This window comes from Anopheles coustani, chromosome 2, assembly GCF_943734705.1.
Source record: "Anopheles coustani chromosome 2, idAnoCousDA_361_x.2, whole genome shotgun sequence".
NCBI lineage: Eukaryota > Metazoa > Arthropoda > Insecta > Diptera > Culicidae > Anopheles > Anopheles coustani.
In genome coordinates, this window is record NC_071289.1 from 39,206,635 (window position 1) to 39,226,372 (window position 19,738).

Genomic DNA, 19,738 nt, shown 5'->3' on the forward strand with positions numbered 1-19,738 from the left:
CTGTCACCGGGGTCCCCGGTAACGAACGACCGATCGAAACGGATACGACGAAACGAACCAAAAACCCGAATGCTCGACTGTGCAATGGTATGCGTGCAACGTACATGTCCGTCTTTCCGTCCTCAACGTTGAGTCAAAAACAGACGAAGATCTTCGTCTCCCGTCAACAAGGTGTTAAGAGCATGTTTCATGTAAAAAAAATCACCCAGCTTACCTTTAATGTAACCATAACGACAATTTCCGGATGGTAAAAACCCTATAATTGTTTTGTTCTTTCGAGGCAGTTCGAAAGTTGGGATTGAACGGCAAAAAACATTCAACCTTCGGTAATTTCTTCTTAATTTATGTTTAGAGGTGCTGTTATCAATTAGAGGTTGTTGTTTCAATTGGCTGTATCAGATGATGTCAATGAATCATCGCCTTGTGTTATTGGTTCGTTGAATTTCACATTAACCTTTGATTGCTCAACTTTCCGGGCTTTCATGGATGGAATAACATCGTTGCTTTATTTCTACCGAATTCTTACCGGGTCATTCTCCTCCTAGGATGAGGTCCCAACCCTCCCTCTCCCACCACCTGGGTGGGGGAGACGTAAATAAACAAGAAAATGCACCACCCCACGCATTGTGCGCCTTATCTCTTATTTGAAAATTAAAAAAAAATTAACAAGACACAAACAAACACAGAAGGTAATACATAATGTACATAGCTCACTGATGCAGGTCACGCTCCTATCTATCGAGTGTCCTGTTTGAACGCTTGATTGCTGATCGATTCCGGGTTAATTTTGTGGCTCTGCGACTGTTGCTGCCTTTGCTGTTGCTCAGCCATCTCCCGCTCTCCGTACAAATCCAACGTCTTGCCGTACCACCAAACGAGTCCGTCGAAAAATACCCCGACGGATGTGAGACCTGCGTGTTCAAGACAGGGAAAGCAGAGTAATTAGTGTCGAGGGTGTCAAGTTGAAGCTGTAGATGTATGATGGATTTCAATAAAAAGTGATATGGAAACGCCGTAGGAGAAGATAAGAACTCACAGCGAAGTTTTATGAAACAAATTTACGTTAATCAAAGTTGCCCTTAATGTAATGAAAAATTAAGTATGATCATAAATGTAGGAAAAACATATACAGTGCTGTTCTTCAATGTTTTAAAGTGGTTGAAGGTATCTTAAAAAATCAATTTAATTGCTTCAATAAAAATGAAACTACTTCATATACAAGTATCTAGTTTGAATTTGTTTGTATAAAAAACTGAAAGGTAACATTATTATTTGCTTTATCTAAACATAGTTTTGATTATATAAATTTACAAACGTAATATATAGCAGGTTTGGTTTAAAATTTAAAAAAATCCATACCCATTTTAAATATTCTAACCAACAAGGGACAATTAAAGAGACCTTACTTGTTCGACCCTTTGATTATTACAATTCAGGGTGAATTATAATTGCATTTGGTACCCTTTTGTTTGAATGGAAATACCTCTTTTATTAATATGGACAAACACACTGAATGTGTGGAAAAAACAAATTACCACATTTAAAATGATGAAAAGTATTCAGTAGCTGGGAAAATATCATAAACTTGTATTCTGCTTTTTATGTTCTTTCGTGTAGCTCTGGTCTTTTCAATCAGTACACATAAATTACATAATTAACCATTAGAACTATATTTACTATGACGATCACGTACACTTTAAAAACAGAGGTCCTTGGCCTAAAACTTAACGGTACATAAAACAGACGCCACGCGCGGCTCGTCCGTGCCCGATCCTCTACCGATCCCCAGCCGAAGTCCACTGGTCGACGGACGCTGCGCATTGACCCCGATGGATAGCAGGAACCCACATCAGCTGATAACGGCGAGTTATCAGTGAGTGGCCCAAAGCTTATCCATCGGGTCAGGTCCTATCACAACATCTCCCCCTTTTAATTCAGACGATACTCGTCGAGCCTACGTGGGGGTCTTCTAGGCCTAGAAGACCGGCGTGGCTCTTGTATCGGCTGCCGTCGTCTGCTAGTCACGAAAGGGACTGGACGTGGAGATGCAACCGTATCCGATGCGATGATTTGCTGCCCTGCAGGAGAAATCGGCCTTGTTTCCTGCGGCGCTGGATCGATGAGCAAATCCAACGGCAATCGGTTCGGCTCTACGGTATTACTAGGTGCATTAATTGGCGTGGCAGCACCGCGCTCTCTAAGCTGATTCAGGTGACGTCGATGCACCTTGCGATCCTCGGTCTCCACCTCGAACATCACCGTACCTAGTTCTCGTACAATCCGTGCTGGAACCCACCGCCAAGAGTTTCTAGCATACATCTTGGTATAAACGGCGTCACCGCTACCGAACCGTTTATCGCCCACTGGCGGTGCTTCCTTTTCTGCGGAGGGAGGTTTCAATAGTTCTAGGGCGGTCCGAACCTTTCGCCCCAGCATAGCCTCCGCCGGAGTTTGGCCATTTCTTACAACCGGGTTGGGAGTCATCCGATAAGATGCAAGGAAAATATCGAGTGATTCCTCTCGTGTGGCTCCACCTTCGTGGATCTTTTGCATTTTTCTTTTTAGCGTGTCCACGAAACGCTCAGCTTGCCCATTCGATTGAGGATGAAACGGCGCGGTTTTCACGTGGTCTATGCCGTTTCTACAACAGTAATCCTCAAACTCGGACGATACGAACTGGGGCCCATTATCGCTGACCAACGTTTCGGGATAGCCAAATCTTGCGAAGATGCCCCGCATCATCGCAATAGTAGCCTTTGTCGTAGTGCTACATGTCCTTACTACCTCTGGCCACTTTGTATGCGCATCAACCATTACCAAAAAGTAATCACCGTCAACTGGACCGGCATAATCGATGTGGATGCGCTCCCAGGGCTTCTTGGTAGCTGGCCAGGAAACGGGTTTCTCACGTGGGGAGGACTTCGATGCTACTGCACAGGCGTGGCATGTTTTCACGTACTCGGCAATGTCTCTATCGATGCTTGGCCAGTACACATAACTGCGAGCCACCGCCTTCATCCTTTGGATCCCTGGATGTCCTTCGTGCAGCTGCTCCAAGCAACGCCGCTGTAGCTTTCTTGGGATGACCACCCTCTCCCCGAACAAAATACTTCCCCGGAACGTGGATAAGGCCTCGCTTCTGTGGAAAAAGCGAGCCAAATCTTCGCCGTATGATTTGTCTCGCGGCCAACCTTCCATAATGTATTTTGTTACTTGCCGCAGTACCGGGTCGGATTCCGTTGCCTTCGCGACATCTCTAAAATGAAGCGGAAATAGGTTAATACAGTTTATTACAACGGAACTCACGTCCTCTTCCAACTCAGCGCTTGCAATGATGTACTCTGGATCTGGTTTTGCGTGCTCCCTTATTAGCCTTGAGAGCACGTCCGCGTTGCCAAATTGATCCGTTTTAACATATTCGATGCTAAAATCGTACAGTTGAAGCTGCAGAGCAAAACGCTGTAACCTGTTGGCTGTGTAAACAGGTATACCCTTGTTGGAGCCGAAAATGCGCAACAGTGGTCGATGATCCGTCTGCAACCGGAAATGGCGTCCGTACAGCATTTTATGGAATTTCTTAACGGCAAAAATGATCGCTAGACCTTCACGATCGATCTGACTGTACCCTGCTTCTGCCTTCGTTAGGGCTCGTGAAGCATGCTGCACCACCTTCATCGATCCATCAGCAAATCTATGGCTGATCGTTGCGCCTAGACCAACCGACGAAGCATCCGCAGAAACCACTATTTCCGCGTTGGGGTCGTAATGCGTCAGGAGCAGGTCGGAGGCCAGTATCTCTTTAAATTTCCGAAAGGCATCTTCGCACTCGCGTGTCCATTCAAATTGTGACTCGTTTTTCAGCAGCACATCCAGAGGGTACCGAAGGTCTCTCATCTTTGGAACGAACTTCCCGTAATAATTCACGGCTCCTAAAAAGGATCGTACTTCACTCACATTCCTTGGCGCCGGCAACTCGTGAATTACTGCTATCTTTTCGGGATTCGGTCTGAGACCCTGGCTATCAACGATGAACCCCAAATACTCAATTTGAGTCATTTTGAATGCACACTTTTCCGCGCGGATGGTAAATCCGTAATCTTCGATGCGCCGGAAAAGGTTTAGCAGGTTCTCATCGTGCTCACGCTCTGTTCTTCCTCCCACGACTACGTCGTCCATGTACCCGGATGTACGATTCAATCCGGCGAGCATTGCATCCATCAGCTGCTGGAATGCCGCTGGTGCAATCTTTATCCCGGGTGGCAGGCGGTTGTAATGGTATAGTCCGCGATGCGTATTTATCGTAAGTAACGGACGATACTGCTCATTTATTTCCACCTGCAGGAACGCGTCCGAAAGGTCAATTTTGCTGAAAAACTGGCACTGAGCAAGTGTTGCAAAAATATCCTCTGGAAGTGGTAGTGGATACTCATGGGACTGGAGAGCTGAGTTCAGGCCAGTTGAATAATCTCCACATATTCTTATACTGCCGTTCTGTTTCCTCACTACCACGATTGGGGCTGCCCAATCCGAATAGTCCGTTCTGGTGATAACACCCAAGTCTTGCAGGCGGTCTAGCTCTTTTTCCACAATAGCTTGCATCGCGTATGCAACCGGACGTTTGGGACAAAATACTGAACGGTGATTATCCTTCAGCCGCAGCTGAATATTTGCCTTAGTGCACAATCCACTTCCACTGAACATTTTAGGGAACTTGCTTTCCCATTTTAGCGCTTCTGTGCTTATCGCGTTACAAAAGTGGTCCATTGGCACCGACCCGAGCTGGAACTGCTCGATCGCATCTGCTCCCAGAAGCTGCAAGTCTGCTTGTATGACGCGAATAACGACGACCTTTGTCCTGTCGCCAATCGTTACCCTTGCCGTAAATTCCCCATCCAGCTGCAGCTGCGAGCCAGACGCCGTCCTCGCGCATACTCCTACCGGCTTCAATGTTGGCCTACCCAACTGGTCCCATGCACTCCGTCCGACCACCGTGATGTCCGAACCGGTGTCGAGCTGCATGCGCACCTTCTTGTTGCCGATCAGAAGGTCGACGAATTTTCTTGTTTGCGTCACCTTGCAGACGTTGATCGTTACAAAACGTGTCTCAACCGGAGTGCGCCTGTTCCATTTCTTGGATTTTCGCCGCTGGCGCCTACCGTTTTGTTGGTTGCAAAAACCCTCTCTATGGCCCGTTTTGTTACAGTCACGGCACTTATGTTGGGCATAAGAACAGTTTCTTGCCCAATGGGTACCTCCACACAACCAACAAGGCCCAGCCGGCTTGTCGCGAGTTTCTCGATACACGCCACGTTCTTGCCGCCATTTTCCTCCTTGATCTTGACCAGGCGACTGGTATCGCGGTCCTCTGGCCCTTAGTGCCAGGACGCGATCATTAGATTTTGCTGCAATCATCGCGCTGTCGACTTTAAGACTCGCGATCCGTTGACATTCCGCGGAAAGCTGCTCCAATGTCACGTCGTTTCGCTCCTCGATTCGAGACAGAAGCCTCGTTCGCACTTCAGCGTCGGCTTCGTCTTTCAATCCGCAAACGAGCATTAAACATTTAAATTGCTCTTCGCTCATTGCGGCAAGTTGAAAATTCACGCAGGAGCGGTTCACTCTGCAGACAAATGAAACTAAATCCTCGTTCCGCGACTTTGTAAGCTGCAAACAAGTGTATCGCTTACTAACGAGCGACTCTGCTTTCCCGAAAAGAGCTGTTAACCTTTTCGTAGTATCGACGAACGACAAGTCACGAGGGACACTCGGCAAGATAAAACTAGTGTACCGCGCGTACTCGGCGGGTCCCAGCTTGCGTATCAGCAAACGCACTTTAGCTGCATCGTCGAGGCGAGAGGCATCCTGCGCAAACAGATCCTCGTATCGTGCAAACCATGCACCGAAAGTTACGTCCGATTCCGCCTCGTAACGAAACTCCGTGATGCTACTCGATAAAGCATCCATAATCACCTCGGGATTGCTGGGAACACTATTTGTCGGCTGGGAAGGCTGTGATGCGGATTTCGGCTGCTGCAGCAATTGGGCGAATAACTGATGCTGTTGTTGCATCTGCTGCTGCTGTTGCTGCATCTGCTGCTGCATCTGCTGCTGCTGTTGCTGCATTTGCTGCTGCATCATCTGCATCATTTGGGCCAGCATCGCAAAATCAAAATTCTGCCCAGGCGCTCCGGATGACGCGGCAAAATTATTCTGCAATGGCTGCGCGGATGCACTTTGCAATGGAGGCTGAGTCCATGGCGCTTGGCTTTCGTTGGCGGGCTGCGCGGATGCGCTTTGCAATGGAGCCTGTGGCCATGGCGCTTGGTTTTCGTTGGCGGGCTGCAAATGATGTTGCCCAGGAACAAAACCACCAGAGCGGATCGCGGATGATCGACGCTCGTCCCCTTCCACTGGAAACTCGGATGCACCGCTTCCGTTAACGCTCATCCTTCGCCTTTTTGCCCGTGGACGCGGAATTTTGTCTTCACTGTGCACGCTCGTACCAAAAGTCTTGTGTCTTTAATGCACACGTTCACAAAAAGCGTTTTTTTTTTTTTCACTCGTCGCCACTTTTATGTTCTTTCGTGTAGCTCTGGTCTTTTCAATCAGTACACATAAATTACATAATTAACCATTAGAACTATATTTACTATGACGATCACGTACACTTTAAAAACAGAGGTCCTTGGCCTAAAACTTAACGGTACATAAAACAGACGCCACGCGCGGCTCGTCCGTGCCCGATCCTCTACCGATCCCCAGCCGAAGTCCACTGGTCGACGGACGCTGCGCATTGACCCCGATGGATAGCAGGAACCCACATCAGCTGATAACGGCGAGTTATCAGTGAGTGGCCCAAAGCTTATCCATCGGGTCAGGTCCTATCACAACACTGCTACTACTGTATACTTCATAAACCTCATCAGATGGTGTATTTTCAATCAGTAGGATAAGCATTTGAAGAGCAGCACTTCAAATGTCGATAAATGAGCCAACAAATAAATTATAATTAATAAGAAAACAAATATTATTAAAAAGATATCCACACTTCACCTAAGAGCTTGAAGAAATGTGCACAACCCACAGGTACTTCTTCGAACAACATTATTTTGAAGTTCAATAACAAATGTTTACTTTAATGAAATTGCAAATTAATGATTTCGAACTTACAGAGCGCCGTAATGTTGATATAATATCGGAACATCTTTTGATCGTATAGTTGACAGTTTCCACGCTTCCCACATTCCTCCGTCCACACCAGACACGTACTGTCGATGATGCGACCGTAAATGATTGGGCCAGGGATGAGGGCGAACAGACTAATCATCATAAGGATGAGTCCTTGCGTGAAGGATTTATCTTGCTTCGAAACGCACCTAGAAGAAGATCAAGTTTTTGTTAGTATACTGCTGTACAGCATATTACCGGTGTTTACTTACCGATAGTTCACCAAAAGATTGCCGATTCTACCGGAGGCACCGAGGCAGTTGATGATGCTGGAAATGATCGAAAAAAGGTAGAAACCGAGAGCACATCCCTTCAGGCATGCTCCTGGAACGAGCTTAGCCGCATACAGGACGCTATCCGGTGGGCTCGTCGTTGTTGTCGGCTCTGTGTCGATCGTTTCGGTAGCTCGCTTTCTTCGACGAGCCGCTTCAGCGATCGTTGTGGCGTCTGTCACCGTAATGGTATTGTCAGTGGACGGCGAAGCATCTTCCTTTTCCCCCATAGGATTCTCATCTGTATCCGCTTCTGATGGTCGTTCACCAGAGCCCGCTTCGATGTACCGCGAATCGTGTTGATCCCCATGGGTAAGCGTGTAGTTGACTGTGGTTTCGTTTCCCGCCAGAAGCTTTATTGTGTCGGCTGATTCTGGAGTAGTTAGGGGATGGTCCATGACAAAGGCGGTCGTTAGACCTGCGGCGCTGATCGTAACGGTTGACGTCTCTCGATAGGCTGCGGTTGTTGAGAAGTTCTCGTCTGTTACACCGGCGTGCGTTGTGTAGAAAGGATTCGTCGTCCGCTCCCAGGGCAGCTTCGTAATGGGCGAGTAGTTTTCATTTTGACACGAGCATTGATCGTAGTACTTCATGCTGGTGTTCCAGTTCTCGCATCCGGCGTGACAAGCGGAGAAGAATGTGATACCCGTGTCCTCCTGACAGATCGGGCTGTACGCGACACCATCGCAATGGCAACGGCTGTTGCACTCCGTCGTCAGGTTCAGCCGACCCTTCACCAGCGGCATCGTACCATCGGGACAGGTCAGAAAGAGGTAAGAGATCTGCCCGGCCATATAGCCCACCCCGACGATCACGTTCCAAAAGAGTAGCTTCCGAGGGGACGGCTTCTTCTTCGAGATGACGATACCGGAGATTAGGAAACCGGCCACCATGCCGAACAGGGTTATTGGCCCGGTGATGACGGTGGCGTTGGCCGTGGATTTGTGGAACTGCACCTCGATGTACTTGCTAAGGAAGGTGATGTAGCCGCTCGAGCCGAGAATGTAGAAAATCCCGGACAAAATGTTGAACATGAGCAGCTTGTTCTTGATCAAGCGCATCAGTGCCATTGGGAAGTCTACACAACGAGGAGAAAACATTTCGTTAGGTATCGTCAAGTAATTCCTTCATTACAATAGGATCATTTTAAGTAAATAAATAAATTAAACAAGAAGAAAAAGAAGTTTTACAACAACATACACCATGTAATGTGAACGAAGCTACACCGAATATACCGATAGAAGACCACTTTAGCACTTCAAATGTACTGCAAAAGATCTTCTCACTAACTAAAGTTAGAAATCCTCTTGAAGTGAGGTCAGTAAATTGACATATTTTTAAATAATCTTGTTAACGAAAAAAATCAAGATATACTTGCTTGGAATTGAAGTAATTTGAATCCGGAAAGTTGACTATTTAGAAACATACATTTAGATGTTCTCCAGGCAGAAAGATGGCTATGTGGAATTTCGTATGGCTTATTGCAGTACTTACTACAGATACTCCGTTAATGTACAGTGAGCTAAGGCTCAGCCAATTAAGCGGTATAGAAAAAGAAGGGAACGAATTTCCCCAAAACAGCTTACCATTTAGCTTGGGGAATTCCACGATACTCTCGACATAGTCGGACACGGGCTCTGGCGGAGCAGGGCGCACTTGCCGGGGTTTACTGAGACTTTGCTTCTCCTTGCCAAAGGCTTCCGCATCGTGCATCAGTATCACAGGCATGTTGGAGTTGGGCCGCTTTGCGTTCGGCGGGGATTTCTTCGGTATCTCCTTCGGGAACATCCCGATGAGAATGGCGAAAAAGAGCATCGCCACACCGAGCAATATCCAACCTAACCACCAGGCGCCCAACCACCGCGGATCAGAACTGTCGATGATGGGCGTCTTCGTTGGATCGATGTAGATCTTCAGCGCAAAGTATCCTACACAGAACACAGGGATTAGTTGAAAGGGCAAAACTGCTTGTCTGTGATGGGTTACTTACCGAGTGCGAACCCTACCACCGGTCCGAAGGTCCGCAGCGAGGAAGCGTACGCCAGCATGAGTGGCGTGTTGGTTTTCTTCGTATTATCGTCCAGATACGTCTGCCCGAGCGAGTAGTACAGCGTGTTACCGATGCCGAGCACAAACTGCGACATGAAGATCAGAATGAGCGGGATGACCGAGATCGTTTCGAGGCATTCCTTTGGCGAAGACGTGTCCAGGCACAGCCGGTTGGCACTCTTTACCGCGGTCTGGTTCGTCCGGATGCGCGCCTCGTCCTCTTCTTGCTCGCGGATGTACTCCTTCGTGAGCCGCAGCGCCTCATCGCCAGCACCGTAGATGAAGTGCGGCATGGCGAGGATAAAGCAGGACAGTGCACAAAAGACGACACCCCATGCAATCCAACGGGGACGATTTCGATGGCCTCCCACGTACGATAGGATCAACGAGAGAAGTATCTGCGATATTTCATTACCACTGAGGATGATTCCTGTACATCGGGAGAAGAAATTGATTGAATTTTTTCATCAATTTTTTTGGTGACTAAAAACCAGACAACGTGAAAACGCCAGGGAGGAGCTTTCCGTCGGCCACACAACGTGTAAGTTTAAGCAGGTTTTAACTTATAATATACATAACAATTTAATAAAAAATATTATAAAATCATGCAAAAGAGGATATAAGAAAAAACACTGTTGTTCAATTATATTTTCTTAAGCGAAATAGACCAAACATCCTTTCAATGCTTAGAATAGACTTAAAACGGGCAACAAAAATATTCACCATAGAAAAATAGATACATTGTATTCGTCTGCATTCTTAGAACATTGAATGAATGAGACAAAATGAATACACCTTTTCACTATGTTTTAAGAAATTTTGAAAAAGAAAGAAATGTCGCTGCTTTTCATGAAAAAAATACGAAAATGTCTCTGATGTAAAATTTGTAGAGCTATAATTATTCCTCAAAGAAGAAAAATGAGTTTCTCTTACTTCGAATAAGATAAATTTCAGTGATGTAATAATTCGAGGTTTAATGTCCAGGATTTTATTATTAATGCAATAACTCTCAGTCCTGGGTGGAGAATCGAAGCATCCGATCTTCAGTGTCGGTAATGTTTCAACACGGAAGAATTAACTTGTGGAGATATTTCCTTTTTTTCCTTCGTTGAAGTATGGAGACAAACGTGTTATCGCGCTATTTTGTATAAGTTAGACTTTTTGTAACAAAAACTGAATACCATTAAGTGTGAAATGAACGCCGGCTGAACAAGAGATGTATTTTTTATACTAACACCAACAAATTGACTAAATGTTTCACACATTTTTTTTCGTTATTTAAAAATTTTTATGTTGAAACTGCAACGTGAGTAGGTAATAGCAGTGAAAACTCAATTTATCGAATTCCACAAGGGAGGGGGGACTAAAAAAAATAGTGTTTTATTTGCCGTTCCACTGTGAGAGTGACCGAATTCAGTGACCGTTTGCTCTTCAAATTTAAATGTCTTGTTTCATATTCTCTTACAATCATTTTGTTGTCTTCATCAGGAAACCTATAAAAATGGAAAGAATAAATCCATAGAGATCCCGATCTTTATAAAAAAAACGACGTATCTTTTTTTCATAAAATGTCGTTTATTGTGCGTGTTACATAAATATTATTATGTTTCTATTTGTACACATTTTTACATGCAACAATCAAAAACGTTTAGCTTCAATCACAGCATCATTGTTTCCAACGATGTAGATTACATAGTTGGAGAAAAAACATAAAACAGAGATTTCACCCTTTAGTCGTGAGAAAAACTTACAATTGAATTATTACAGTAAAATTTTCTGAAAGTTTTATTTTAAGTTAGTTAGAAACGAATATTTGGTTGAGGTTGAGTAAGTTTCAATTAATATGTAATGGTTTTTCATATAAAAACATCTAAATATCAAACAAAAGAATCAGTAAGTCCCTTACATACAAACTTATTCGTTTTGCCTGTTTCCAAATTCATCTGCTACAACCAATTTCTAGCCAAGTTCGCGGTTATCACTTCTAGAAAGAATCTGCCATTAGTAGATCTGAATTGCCCCGAAAGTCCATTTCAGAGAAAGACGCGGTTAGGCTATTTTGGATCAGAGTTTAGCGATAACATTACTCTACCAAAAACAAAACCAACTGTATTCGTTATCATCAGCGCCACAAAACTCAACATCCGATCACTCGCGTTAGTGTTGTGTTAAACTCGGAAGAGTAAAGCGGCTAGAGCAGTTGTTCCCTCGCTGAAAAATGGCGATAAGCATAGTTTTTGTGTTACTGTTTTACAATGTTCTGTTTTGGTCAGCTCAGCCCGCTGCGGCTAGTGGTGGTGATGAAAAAGAATTAATTCTGGATAAGTTAAAGGTTTTGCAGCAAAAACTGGATAATATAGAGCATTCGATGAAGGTGATTAGTATTTTTATTTTATTAAGGTGTTAGCCAACTCAAAAAATGCAGAATAGTATTAAGCAAGTTACAATTTGTTGCAGGAGGAAAAACAAGCTATACAAGTGAGAGAAGCAACCATGCAGAAAAAACTTAGCAAATTCGAGGCCAGACTGGGCATCTTGGAAGATATTCTGCGAGATGTGAAAACAACAGCGACCGATACGCAGGATAAGTTGGACGAACTGGAGAAAAAGTTGTTTCCGTCGGAGAACAACCAAACTAACCAAGGCGTAATCTACAAATCATGCAAGGAAGTGCCGACAAAAGTTTCGGGCAAATATGAGATCCTACTCGAGCATAATCAGAAACCATTATCAGTGTATTGCGAGCAGACTGCGTACGATGGTGGATGGATCGTGTTTCAGTATAGATTTGATGGACAAGTAGACTTTTTCCGCAACTGGACGGAGTATCGTGACGGCTTCGGAGATCCTGATGATGAATTTTGGTTGGGGCTTAAGTACGTGCACAAGCTTACCTCAGCCCGAAGACACGAACTAATGGTCGAGGTGAAGGACTACCATGGAAACTATGGATACACGCACTACGATCATTTTGCGATCGGTAATGAAAGTGAGGAATTTCAAATTAAAGATGTTGGAAACTATGACGGAACGGCAGGAGATGATTTCATACACAAAGTGGGGTATAGCTTCACTACGAAGGATAGGGACAATGATAGGTGGCAGTCGAATAATTGTGCAGTGGATCAGCATGGCGCTTGGTGGTACAGCGCATGCAGCTTTTCTAATCTGAACGGACCCTACGGAAATCCTCCTACAAATCGCGATAAAGCAATGACATGGTTCGAATTCAAATCCGACTCTCGTGCTATGTCCTATTCCCGAATGATGATACGGGAGGTCGATTAAAAGTTTCATGGTTGTATTTTCTATTAAAAACTATCTGAAGTATCTGAAGATCTGCTGAACAGGAATCACTAAATCTGCACCGATTATAGAATGGGTTTACTACTACTTTGATTGGCAATGAGTGTAGTTGTATTATTACTCTGAGCCTGTACAAGTGTTAAAAAAAACGAATTTTAACGAAACGAAGCCCGATAACTTAACAACTGTATCGTAAATGTAACAAGAAGATCACTAGGTATAGTTTTTGTCCAATAACAAATTGAAACTGTTCAGATTAAAAAAAAAAACGGATTACTATAAACAAATTAATATTGTCAAGGCAATACAAGAAAAAGTACGAAGAGTTAAATGTTGTTGTTTTGCCTTCGTTTTGAAGAATTAATGTCACTAATAAAACATATGGACCATATTGATAATTTTGTTTTTTAAATTGAGATTCACATTGTTTGTATTTTAGAGTAGACTTAATTAAGCGTGTCGTCAGAATCATTACCATCAGCCAACAAATGGATGCGAATGTTCAAGTAATCTATGAAGCTTTTCAATTAAACGTAATATCATCTTGTCCTGAAGCATTTAGCTCATTCAAGATAGTCGGAGTTATATGCTGTTAGAGATCATATGATCAAAAAATAGTAGTCAAAACAGATGATGGTTGTAACTTAATTAGCTTAGATGCAACTCCACACATTGACCGTAGCATCCAAATATAACTGCAAATTTTAATTCGGTCAACAACAAATCACGGTTAAGCATATTCAAATCTCAATTTACAAGTGCTTAAATTGGAGCCAACATGGTGGAAAAATGTATATTTTTAATTATAAATTGCAACAAAAGTAAACATTTGCTCAATGGCACATGAAAACACTCATTTAAAGGTAAGGAAACGAGTGGCTCTATCAATCGATTAGAAAATCATGTACAACAATTTGCTGCCTAGCATTGAAGGCAATCAAACAATTAATCGATCAATCAATCAAGTGGCGCTAAAGCCTTTGAATCCTTTTGATTAGAAATGCTGACATAAGAAAAAAGAGACAAAAAACAAAAAAAATGAAGGTCTAAAATATAATATGAATTGTAGAACAAACACAGGTCTTCAGTATCGTTTTGAACTCCTTCATATATCTCCTTACCCTTAATTTTATAAAAATAACCACACAAACATTAGTTTTATTGACAATCTTAGCATCCATTAAACAACATGTTTTATTTACAGCTGCTGAACGACACGGAAAACATTCAATTTGGTTTACTAGCATTGACATACGGAAGTACTTTTTTTTATCAATCAGTCGCAATCAGCTGTTTACAAATCGATAAGGGCATTTAATTAATCGCATGGTGCATATTTGTTGAACGGAGCGAGCACAAAGGGCACACAAACCTTTACCAGGGGGTTGTTGAGCCTTAGCCTACTGTGTGGTGTTTGCATACCGATTCCGGAGGCTAGCTGGACGTTTGTCTGATACACCATAGCTTTTATCATTTGGTTGGAGATCCCCTGCTATCGTCGGGTTGTTGACTTTTGCCTGGAACACCTTAAGCGTGCCCAAAGTTATTCGTGAAGTAAAATGACAGATCATCCAAAATATTGTGGTAGGTAACCTTTTAGTTTATGATAGGTTAGTACTGTAAGTAACCGGTGATGCCATAAAGCATCAGAAACATTTGAATAGTGATTCCCGATCAGTTGCAAATGCAAACAACCCTCTAGACACTCTGCGAAGCCCTTGAACAGGAGTCTAGGGCTGAGGGATTAGGTAAAGTGTACCGCCAATCGAGGTCCAGACACGTCTGACGAACGCACCGGAGATAAAGCCGGGCACCCTGATAGTGTAGTCGATAGCGAATTGCAACCTGTGCCGAATGTTCGACGTGTACTGAGATAATGTAGGTGGATAGCGGGTGGCGATGTGGAGTGGTTCAATCTAATCTTGACTTTTTTGCTATGGGTGTCAGATACCCAACCCGGTCACCCCCAATCATTTTGCTTACCGGTGGTCGAGGACGGAATTTTGAATCGTTTCTCCAACGTCGTAAGCGTGATGACGAAGTAGATGTACGCCATCGCTTGCACGGTTCCGAGAAAGCCGTAGACCAGGATGAACGACTTCGGGGTGGCAAAACGCTGCAGCCAGGCTGGATGCCAGCAGGATATGCCGCAGAGATAGTTGGACTTCATTGTACTGAACAGTTGCACTGTGGCTTTTGGAATATCACTTAACGAGCGCCTTCCACTGGACCGTTAGACGCACTAGAACTAAATACTGCGAACACTTAATCACTACCTAAATTTTCCAGGAGTTCTATCCTAGCGTTGGATTAGAGCTACAAAACCAAAATCACCACTTGTTCAGCTAAGGTCGTTCCCCGGAATAATGCACCAGCTTTCCGATCACGTTACGAAAGTCCCGGAAATCACTATCACTTATCATGGCGCCCCACGAACGACTCTGGGAAAAATTGAATCGTAACGCGGCGGGCAACAGTTAGGCGACCGTTTGAGTTAGGGTAACCAAAGACCTGGCAACCCAACTGGCCCGAGGTCCGCTATCCGAATGATCCGGTACTGACTGCGTTCGACACCGCGGAGTCCTACGGCCCTTTCAAGATACGCCACGAATGCGAGATAATCGCAGATTCCTTATCGGAAACCCCCCTCAACTCCAACAAAGGTACTGCACCATTAGTCCACTCTTCACCCTTACACAGGTGTTACCACCGTGAGTGCGCACCTTTCGGACGCCTCGTATTTTGATGAACGATGCTGTTGACAATGCTCTGCTGAATGGTCCGATAGGTCCGGTCAATAGGACTGATTACTGGAGCGACTGGGCCTATCTGACCGTCAATCCCCGTAGCCACGGGCGGCAGTATCTCTCATCCGGTAGTTCTTTTTGCTTTAGCCAATGGGTTCATATTTAGGGTAGTATAGCGGGATGGGACAGTTATCATGTCATGTCAGCAAAGATGGCAAAACAACAGCAATTGTTGGTACCCGCTCTAGATTTTTCTTACCGACGACACGCTTCCCCATTAGAATTGGTTTATTGATACGGCACAACGCAAACGTCATACGACATGAATGCGATAGGCACCTAAGTGTGTGTTTTTTTCACTGTTGGTGTGATCAATGATTGGAAGGATTACATGCGATCCGATAAGAAATAATTACAGATAAATTTCACACCGCCAAACTGTCGAGGCAAGGGTTCATAGCACCTTGATAAGCACTGAAGGTCTCCAAACGCGTGGGATGAGATAAAAGGGGGACCCGAAAAAGCTGTTGTGGGCGATTGATTTCCTGTCATCTGGTGTCTGATCCATAACTAAGTGGAGGATGCCTATTGTCGATCCAATCATTCCTTCGCCGGCATAATACATTTAGCCGAGGAATGTTTCTGATGTCTGAGAGAATTTAGCATCTTTGCAGAAATGATCTACGCCACGGAACGAATGGGAGTAAGTTTAGCTTCACTATCACGAGTTACGATCTTTTCAAAAAATATATATATACAAAATATTTTCGCTAGCATTGATCCATACATTAGCAATTTTTTTTACGCGATTAAATATTGATTGTGCAATAAAGATGAACTGAACTTTCGCCAATTTTTATATGACTTTGCACAATTTATGATGCATTGTCTTTCTAGAAACATCGTTTGGAATTATTTTATTCATTTTGCATGACCATCATACGTAAAGCTTTTTTATTAACGCCTCTTTTTGGAACCTGTTCCGTTTTGTTTTGTGCTTGTGCAAATTGTTAAACCAAACCGTGAACAGTTAAGGCTAAGACGAGTCAACGATGACGTTGCTGGTGCTTCATTAGCCACCTTCATATAACCTTTTTTGTGGTCTTCCAATGGGAAAACTAATCGTCAATTGGCTAACCAACTCAATGGGGTTTGGTGCTGATCGTTAGGCTCGCGAAGAACGGTGATGTTTACACACTTCACACAACCGGTTTTCTAATTTCTATGTCAGTTCTACCATTTGGGTGACTATACTGCGTCAGTTCGTGTGGTGCCATATTTTCGTGTGTGGAATTGGGAACACAACAAGTTTCAATACTACTCGAGGGCTTCGGTCATCTGGGACACTGCGTGATTTCAATGAAGGCCGAGTTGAATGGCATTTGAGTAAAAGTAGATGCTCCGAGGGAGCTGGTGCTGAAGTAATGTGCGCTGTCACCTTGTTTACGAAACGCTAAGCCATCGAGAATGATCGACGGAGTTTTATTCTCTTGTAAAATTTCGAAGGAACAGAACATAGAACATTTCATTCGAATGTAGAGACATTCGCATTACAAAACTAGAAGATTTAGATATTCTACTTTTTGTTTACAAAAGTAATTCTGTAAAATAAGCAAATAATTAGAGCTTCGCGGTAATTTTTTCGCACATCGAAACCCTATGTGCTCTGAAAGTAGCCATTATTGTATTGCAGACTTTGACCTGCGTGTCGGTTGTAGTTGATCGCTTTGGATAAAACCTAATTCTTTCCGGTTGCATTTATTTTTGTTGCTAACTCTTCCCTTCCACAAACTATCATTAGTGACACGGCGGATAACCCTCACGGCTAGGTTTATCGGTTGACACAGTCCTATGCAATCATCAGCCGGCACGAGGTAGAACATTCTTTCTGCAGTCACGTCGTTTAGCGAAACATACACGTGGGACGCTGCGGGCATGACTGAATGCGAACGAAACGGCTTCACTTTTGATCGCTTAAAAAGTGAGAATTGAAAAAACGAGACATCAGCGTCACAAGCGTCACTCTGTAGTCCCTCCCCTGCGGACAGTAATTTCACACCATTATCATAATCACATCAGCACATCTGCGAATCGCGGCGTTTTCGTTGCGAAACGGAAGTAGAATGAAGCACAGTACAATGGAGCCCGGGGACGGCTGTCGGATAGTAATTCGACCACTAAAATCCCGAACGACCAACGAGCGTGTGGAAACGAGAAGTGTGAATTTGATTTAAAAATTGTTTGGAACTGGCGTGTTTTCTAAAATACTTGCAAAAAAGATGGCATTGGGGTTCGGTTATATTATTTAAATGATTTGAATTCCACTTTGTATTAAAAGAAATGATGTATAAACCTCAAAGAATTAAACACAAATCAAAGATGGTTAAATTGAAGACGACATGCTTCGTTCGATTCACTTTGTGGCACACTCTTTGCATAACACTATCATCATTTCAGCAGGGCAACGACACTCCATCATCTCGAAACTTCACCCAGCGAGGTACACAGGGCGCGAAAGCTGCTCGACAACTTATCTGAAAAATGACTCCGCAGTGACTGACCTAAATGCGATCGATCGTCGATCATCAACATCGGCCAACATGTAAGTTTAGCGCAAATGTGCTACAACGGCAGCATAAAGCTACCCACACGGCCTTAAATAAATTTGCGCGCGCGTATGCTTCCTCTTCAGCGCGCGTCGCGTTTCAAACTGACGAAGTGTGCTCGGTCCAGCGGATTCATGCATCTGATCCGATCGTTCCAGGTAACGCAGATTCATGAATCCGCGCGTGGAGTATTTCGCTCTCGAAAGAGAGGCAAAGAAAAGGCGCGATATTTGCTTTTGGAATCTGGAATTTTAAATCGTGAATCTTTTATTTGCTATAAGAATCTAATCCGATTAGAAGAAATTGCTTTAGTACACTGCACTTTTATCGAAATGCCTACATTTCCATCAGTCGAATCTTTTGTTTTGATACGGGTTTATGGTAATGAATGTAATTAAAATATGTATAATATATAAAAATAGACGAATGAAGATGAAAGAAGTGAAAACCTGTAAACATTTGATGAATAAAGGTGAACAAGGGGAAACAAAATCTCGATAGAACTGAGGTCATAAAGTATAGTAGCATAATTAGCTATTTCTCGATGAATGGAATGAGAGATATAAAAAGTGATAATTGTAACGAACGCAACGTTTATGCAACCATCGGTGTTAAGAATAAATAATGTCTTACTTCTTAACGAAATATTGGTGCATTTAGCAATTCATATCCTACTACAATTTGTCAAACAGATTAATTGTAACGAAAAACATGTTTTTTACAAAACTGGTTAAAAATCTATGGGTAGTGAAACATAAATGTGGCACATACGAAGGAACGGCAAATGGATTTTAAAAGATTTAATTTAAAACAAAATAGATCATTTGTTATAAGCTAGAGATCTTGAAAATAAGTTCTTTTAGGACTCTTGCCAAAGTAAATAAAATAGATAAAAACAAACTTTAAGCCCCACATGTACAATGCGTAGCAAAAAAGTAACATTCGACTTCTAGATAAATTGAGGAAGTGAATAGTGCAACCTTCTGTGGTATGCACGGTATCTAATCTAATCCGAGTGAAATTCGTGAAATTCAGATACGTCACCGTCACGAAGGTTTAATCATAGCATTTGAGATAACATTAAATGCCAAACTAGGAACTTGTTGCAAATAATGTAATGATGATATCAAGTAATGTTCGGCAATAGCTGTTGAAATTCTGACTAGAAGGTCTATATGTAAATTATGGCAAAAGGAAGCTAACTTTAAAAGAACTACTCTTTGGCGAGCTATAAAATGGCGAGTTAGCCAATAATAAAAATGTAGATGATTGGTGAGGGGTATAACTTATTGTTGACGGCTCCGATCGTATGATAAAAGTTCTAAAATTTGAAATCATTACAATACAAAATGTGTACACCTGCAAAACCACCCTGTTCCGTCTGAGATTTACAAATGAATTGATAAGATAAGATATACGATCCGTAGAAGTAGAGATAAGGGTGGAGTCCACATTCTGCCGCAACGCTTAGATACCTCAGTTTGGGTTAGGCCACGAGGGTGAACGAGTGTTTGGGTGTCATTACTTTCGT

General features: G+C 43.3%; 1 protein-coding gene across 2 annotated transcripts; it reads right to left on the reverse strand.

The window, feature by feature from the left end:
* Positions 1-247: 247 nt before the first annotated feature.
* LOC131263422 (solute carrier organic anion transporter family member 74D) lies at positions 248-15,024 on the reverse strand. 2 transcript variants are annotated; one of them, XM_058265622.1, is made up of 7 exons: positions 14,838-15,024; positions 9,490-9,978; positions 9,086-9,427; positions 7,918-8,577; positions 7,440-7,872; positions 7,171-7,376; positions 248-911 (listed from the first exon to the last, which is right to left on the reverse strand). In XM_058265622.1, exons 1-7 carry the CDS (start codon positions 15,022-15,024, stop codon positions 736-738), a joined length of 2,493 nt encoding a protein of 830 aa, XP_058121605.1. In that variant the 3' UTR covers positions 248-735. The 2 variants fall into 2 exon arrangements, with proteins under 2 accessions (XP_058121605.1, XP_058121604.1); XM_058265621.1 differs by having other exon boundaries at positions 7,440-8,577.
* Positions 15,025-19,738: the final 4,714 nt, after the last annotated feature.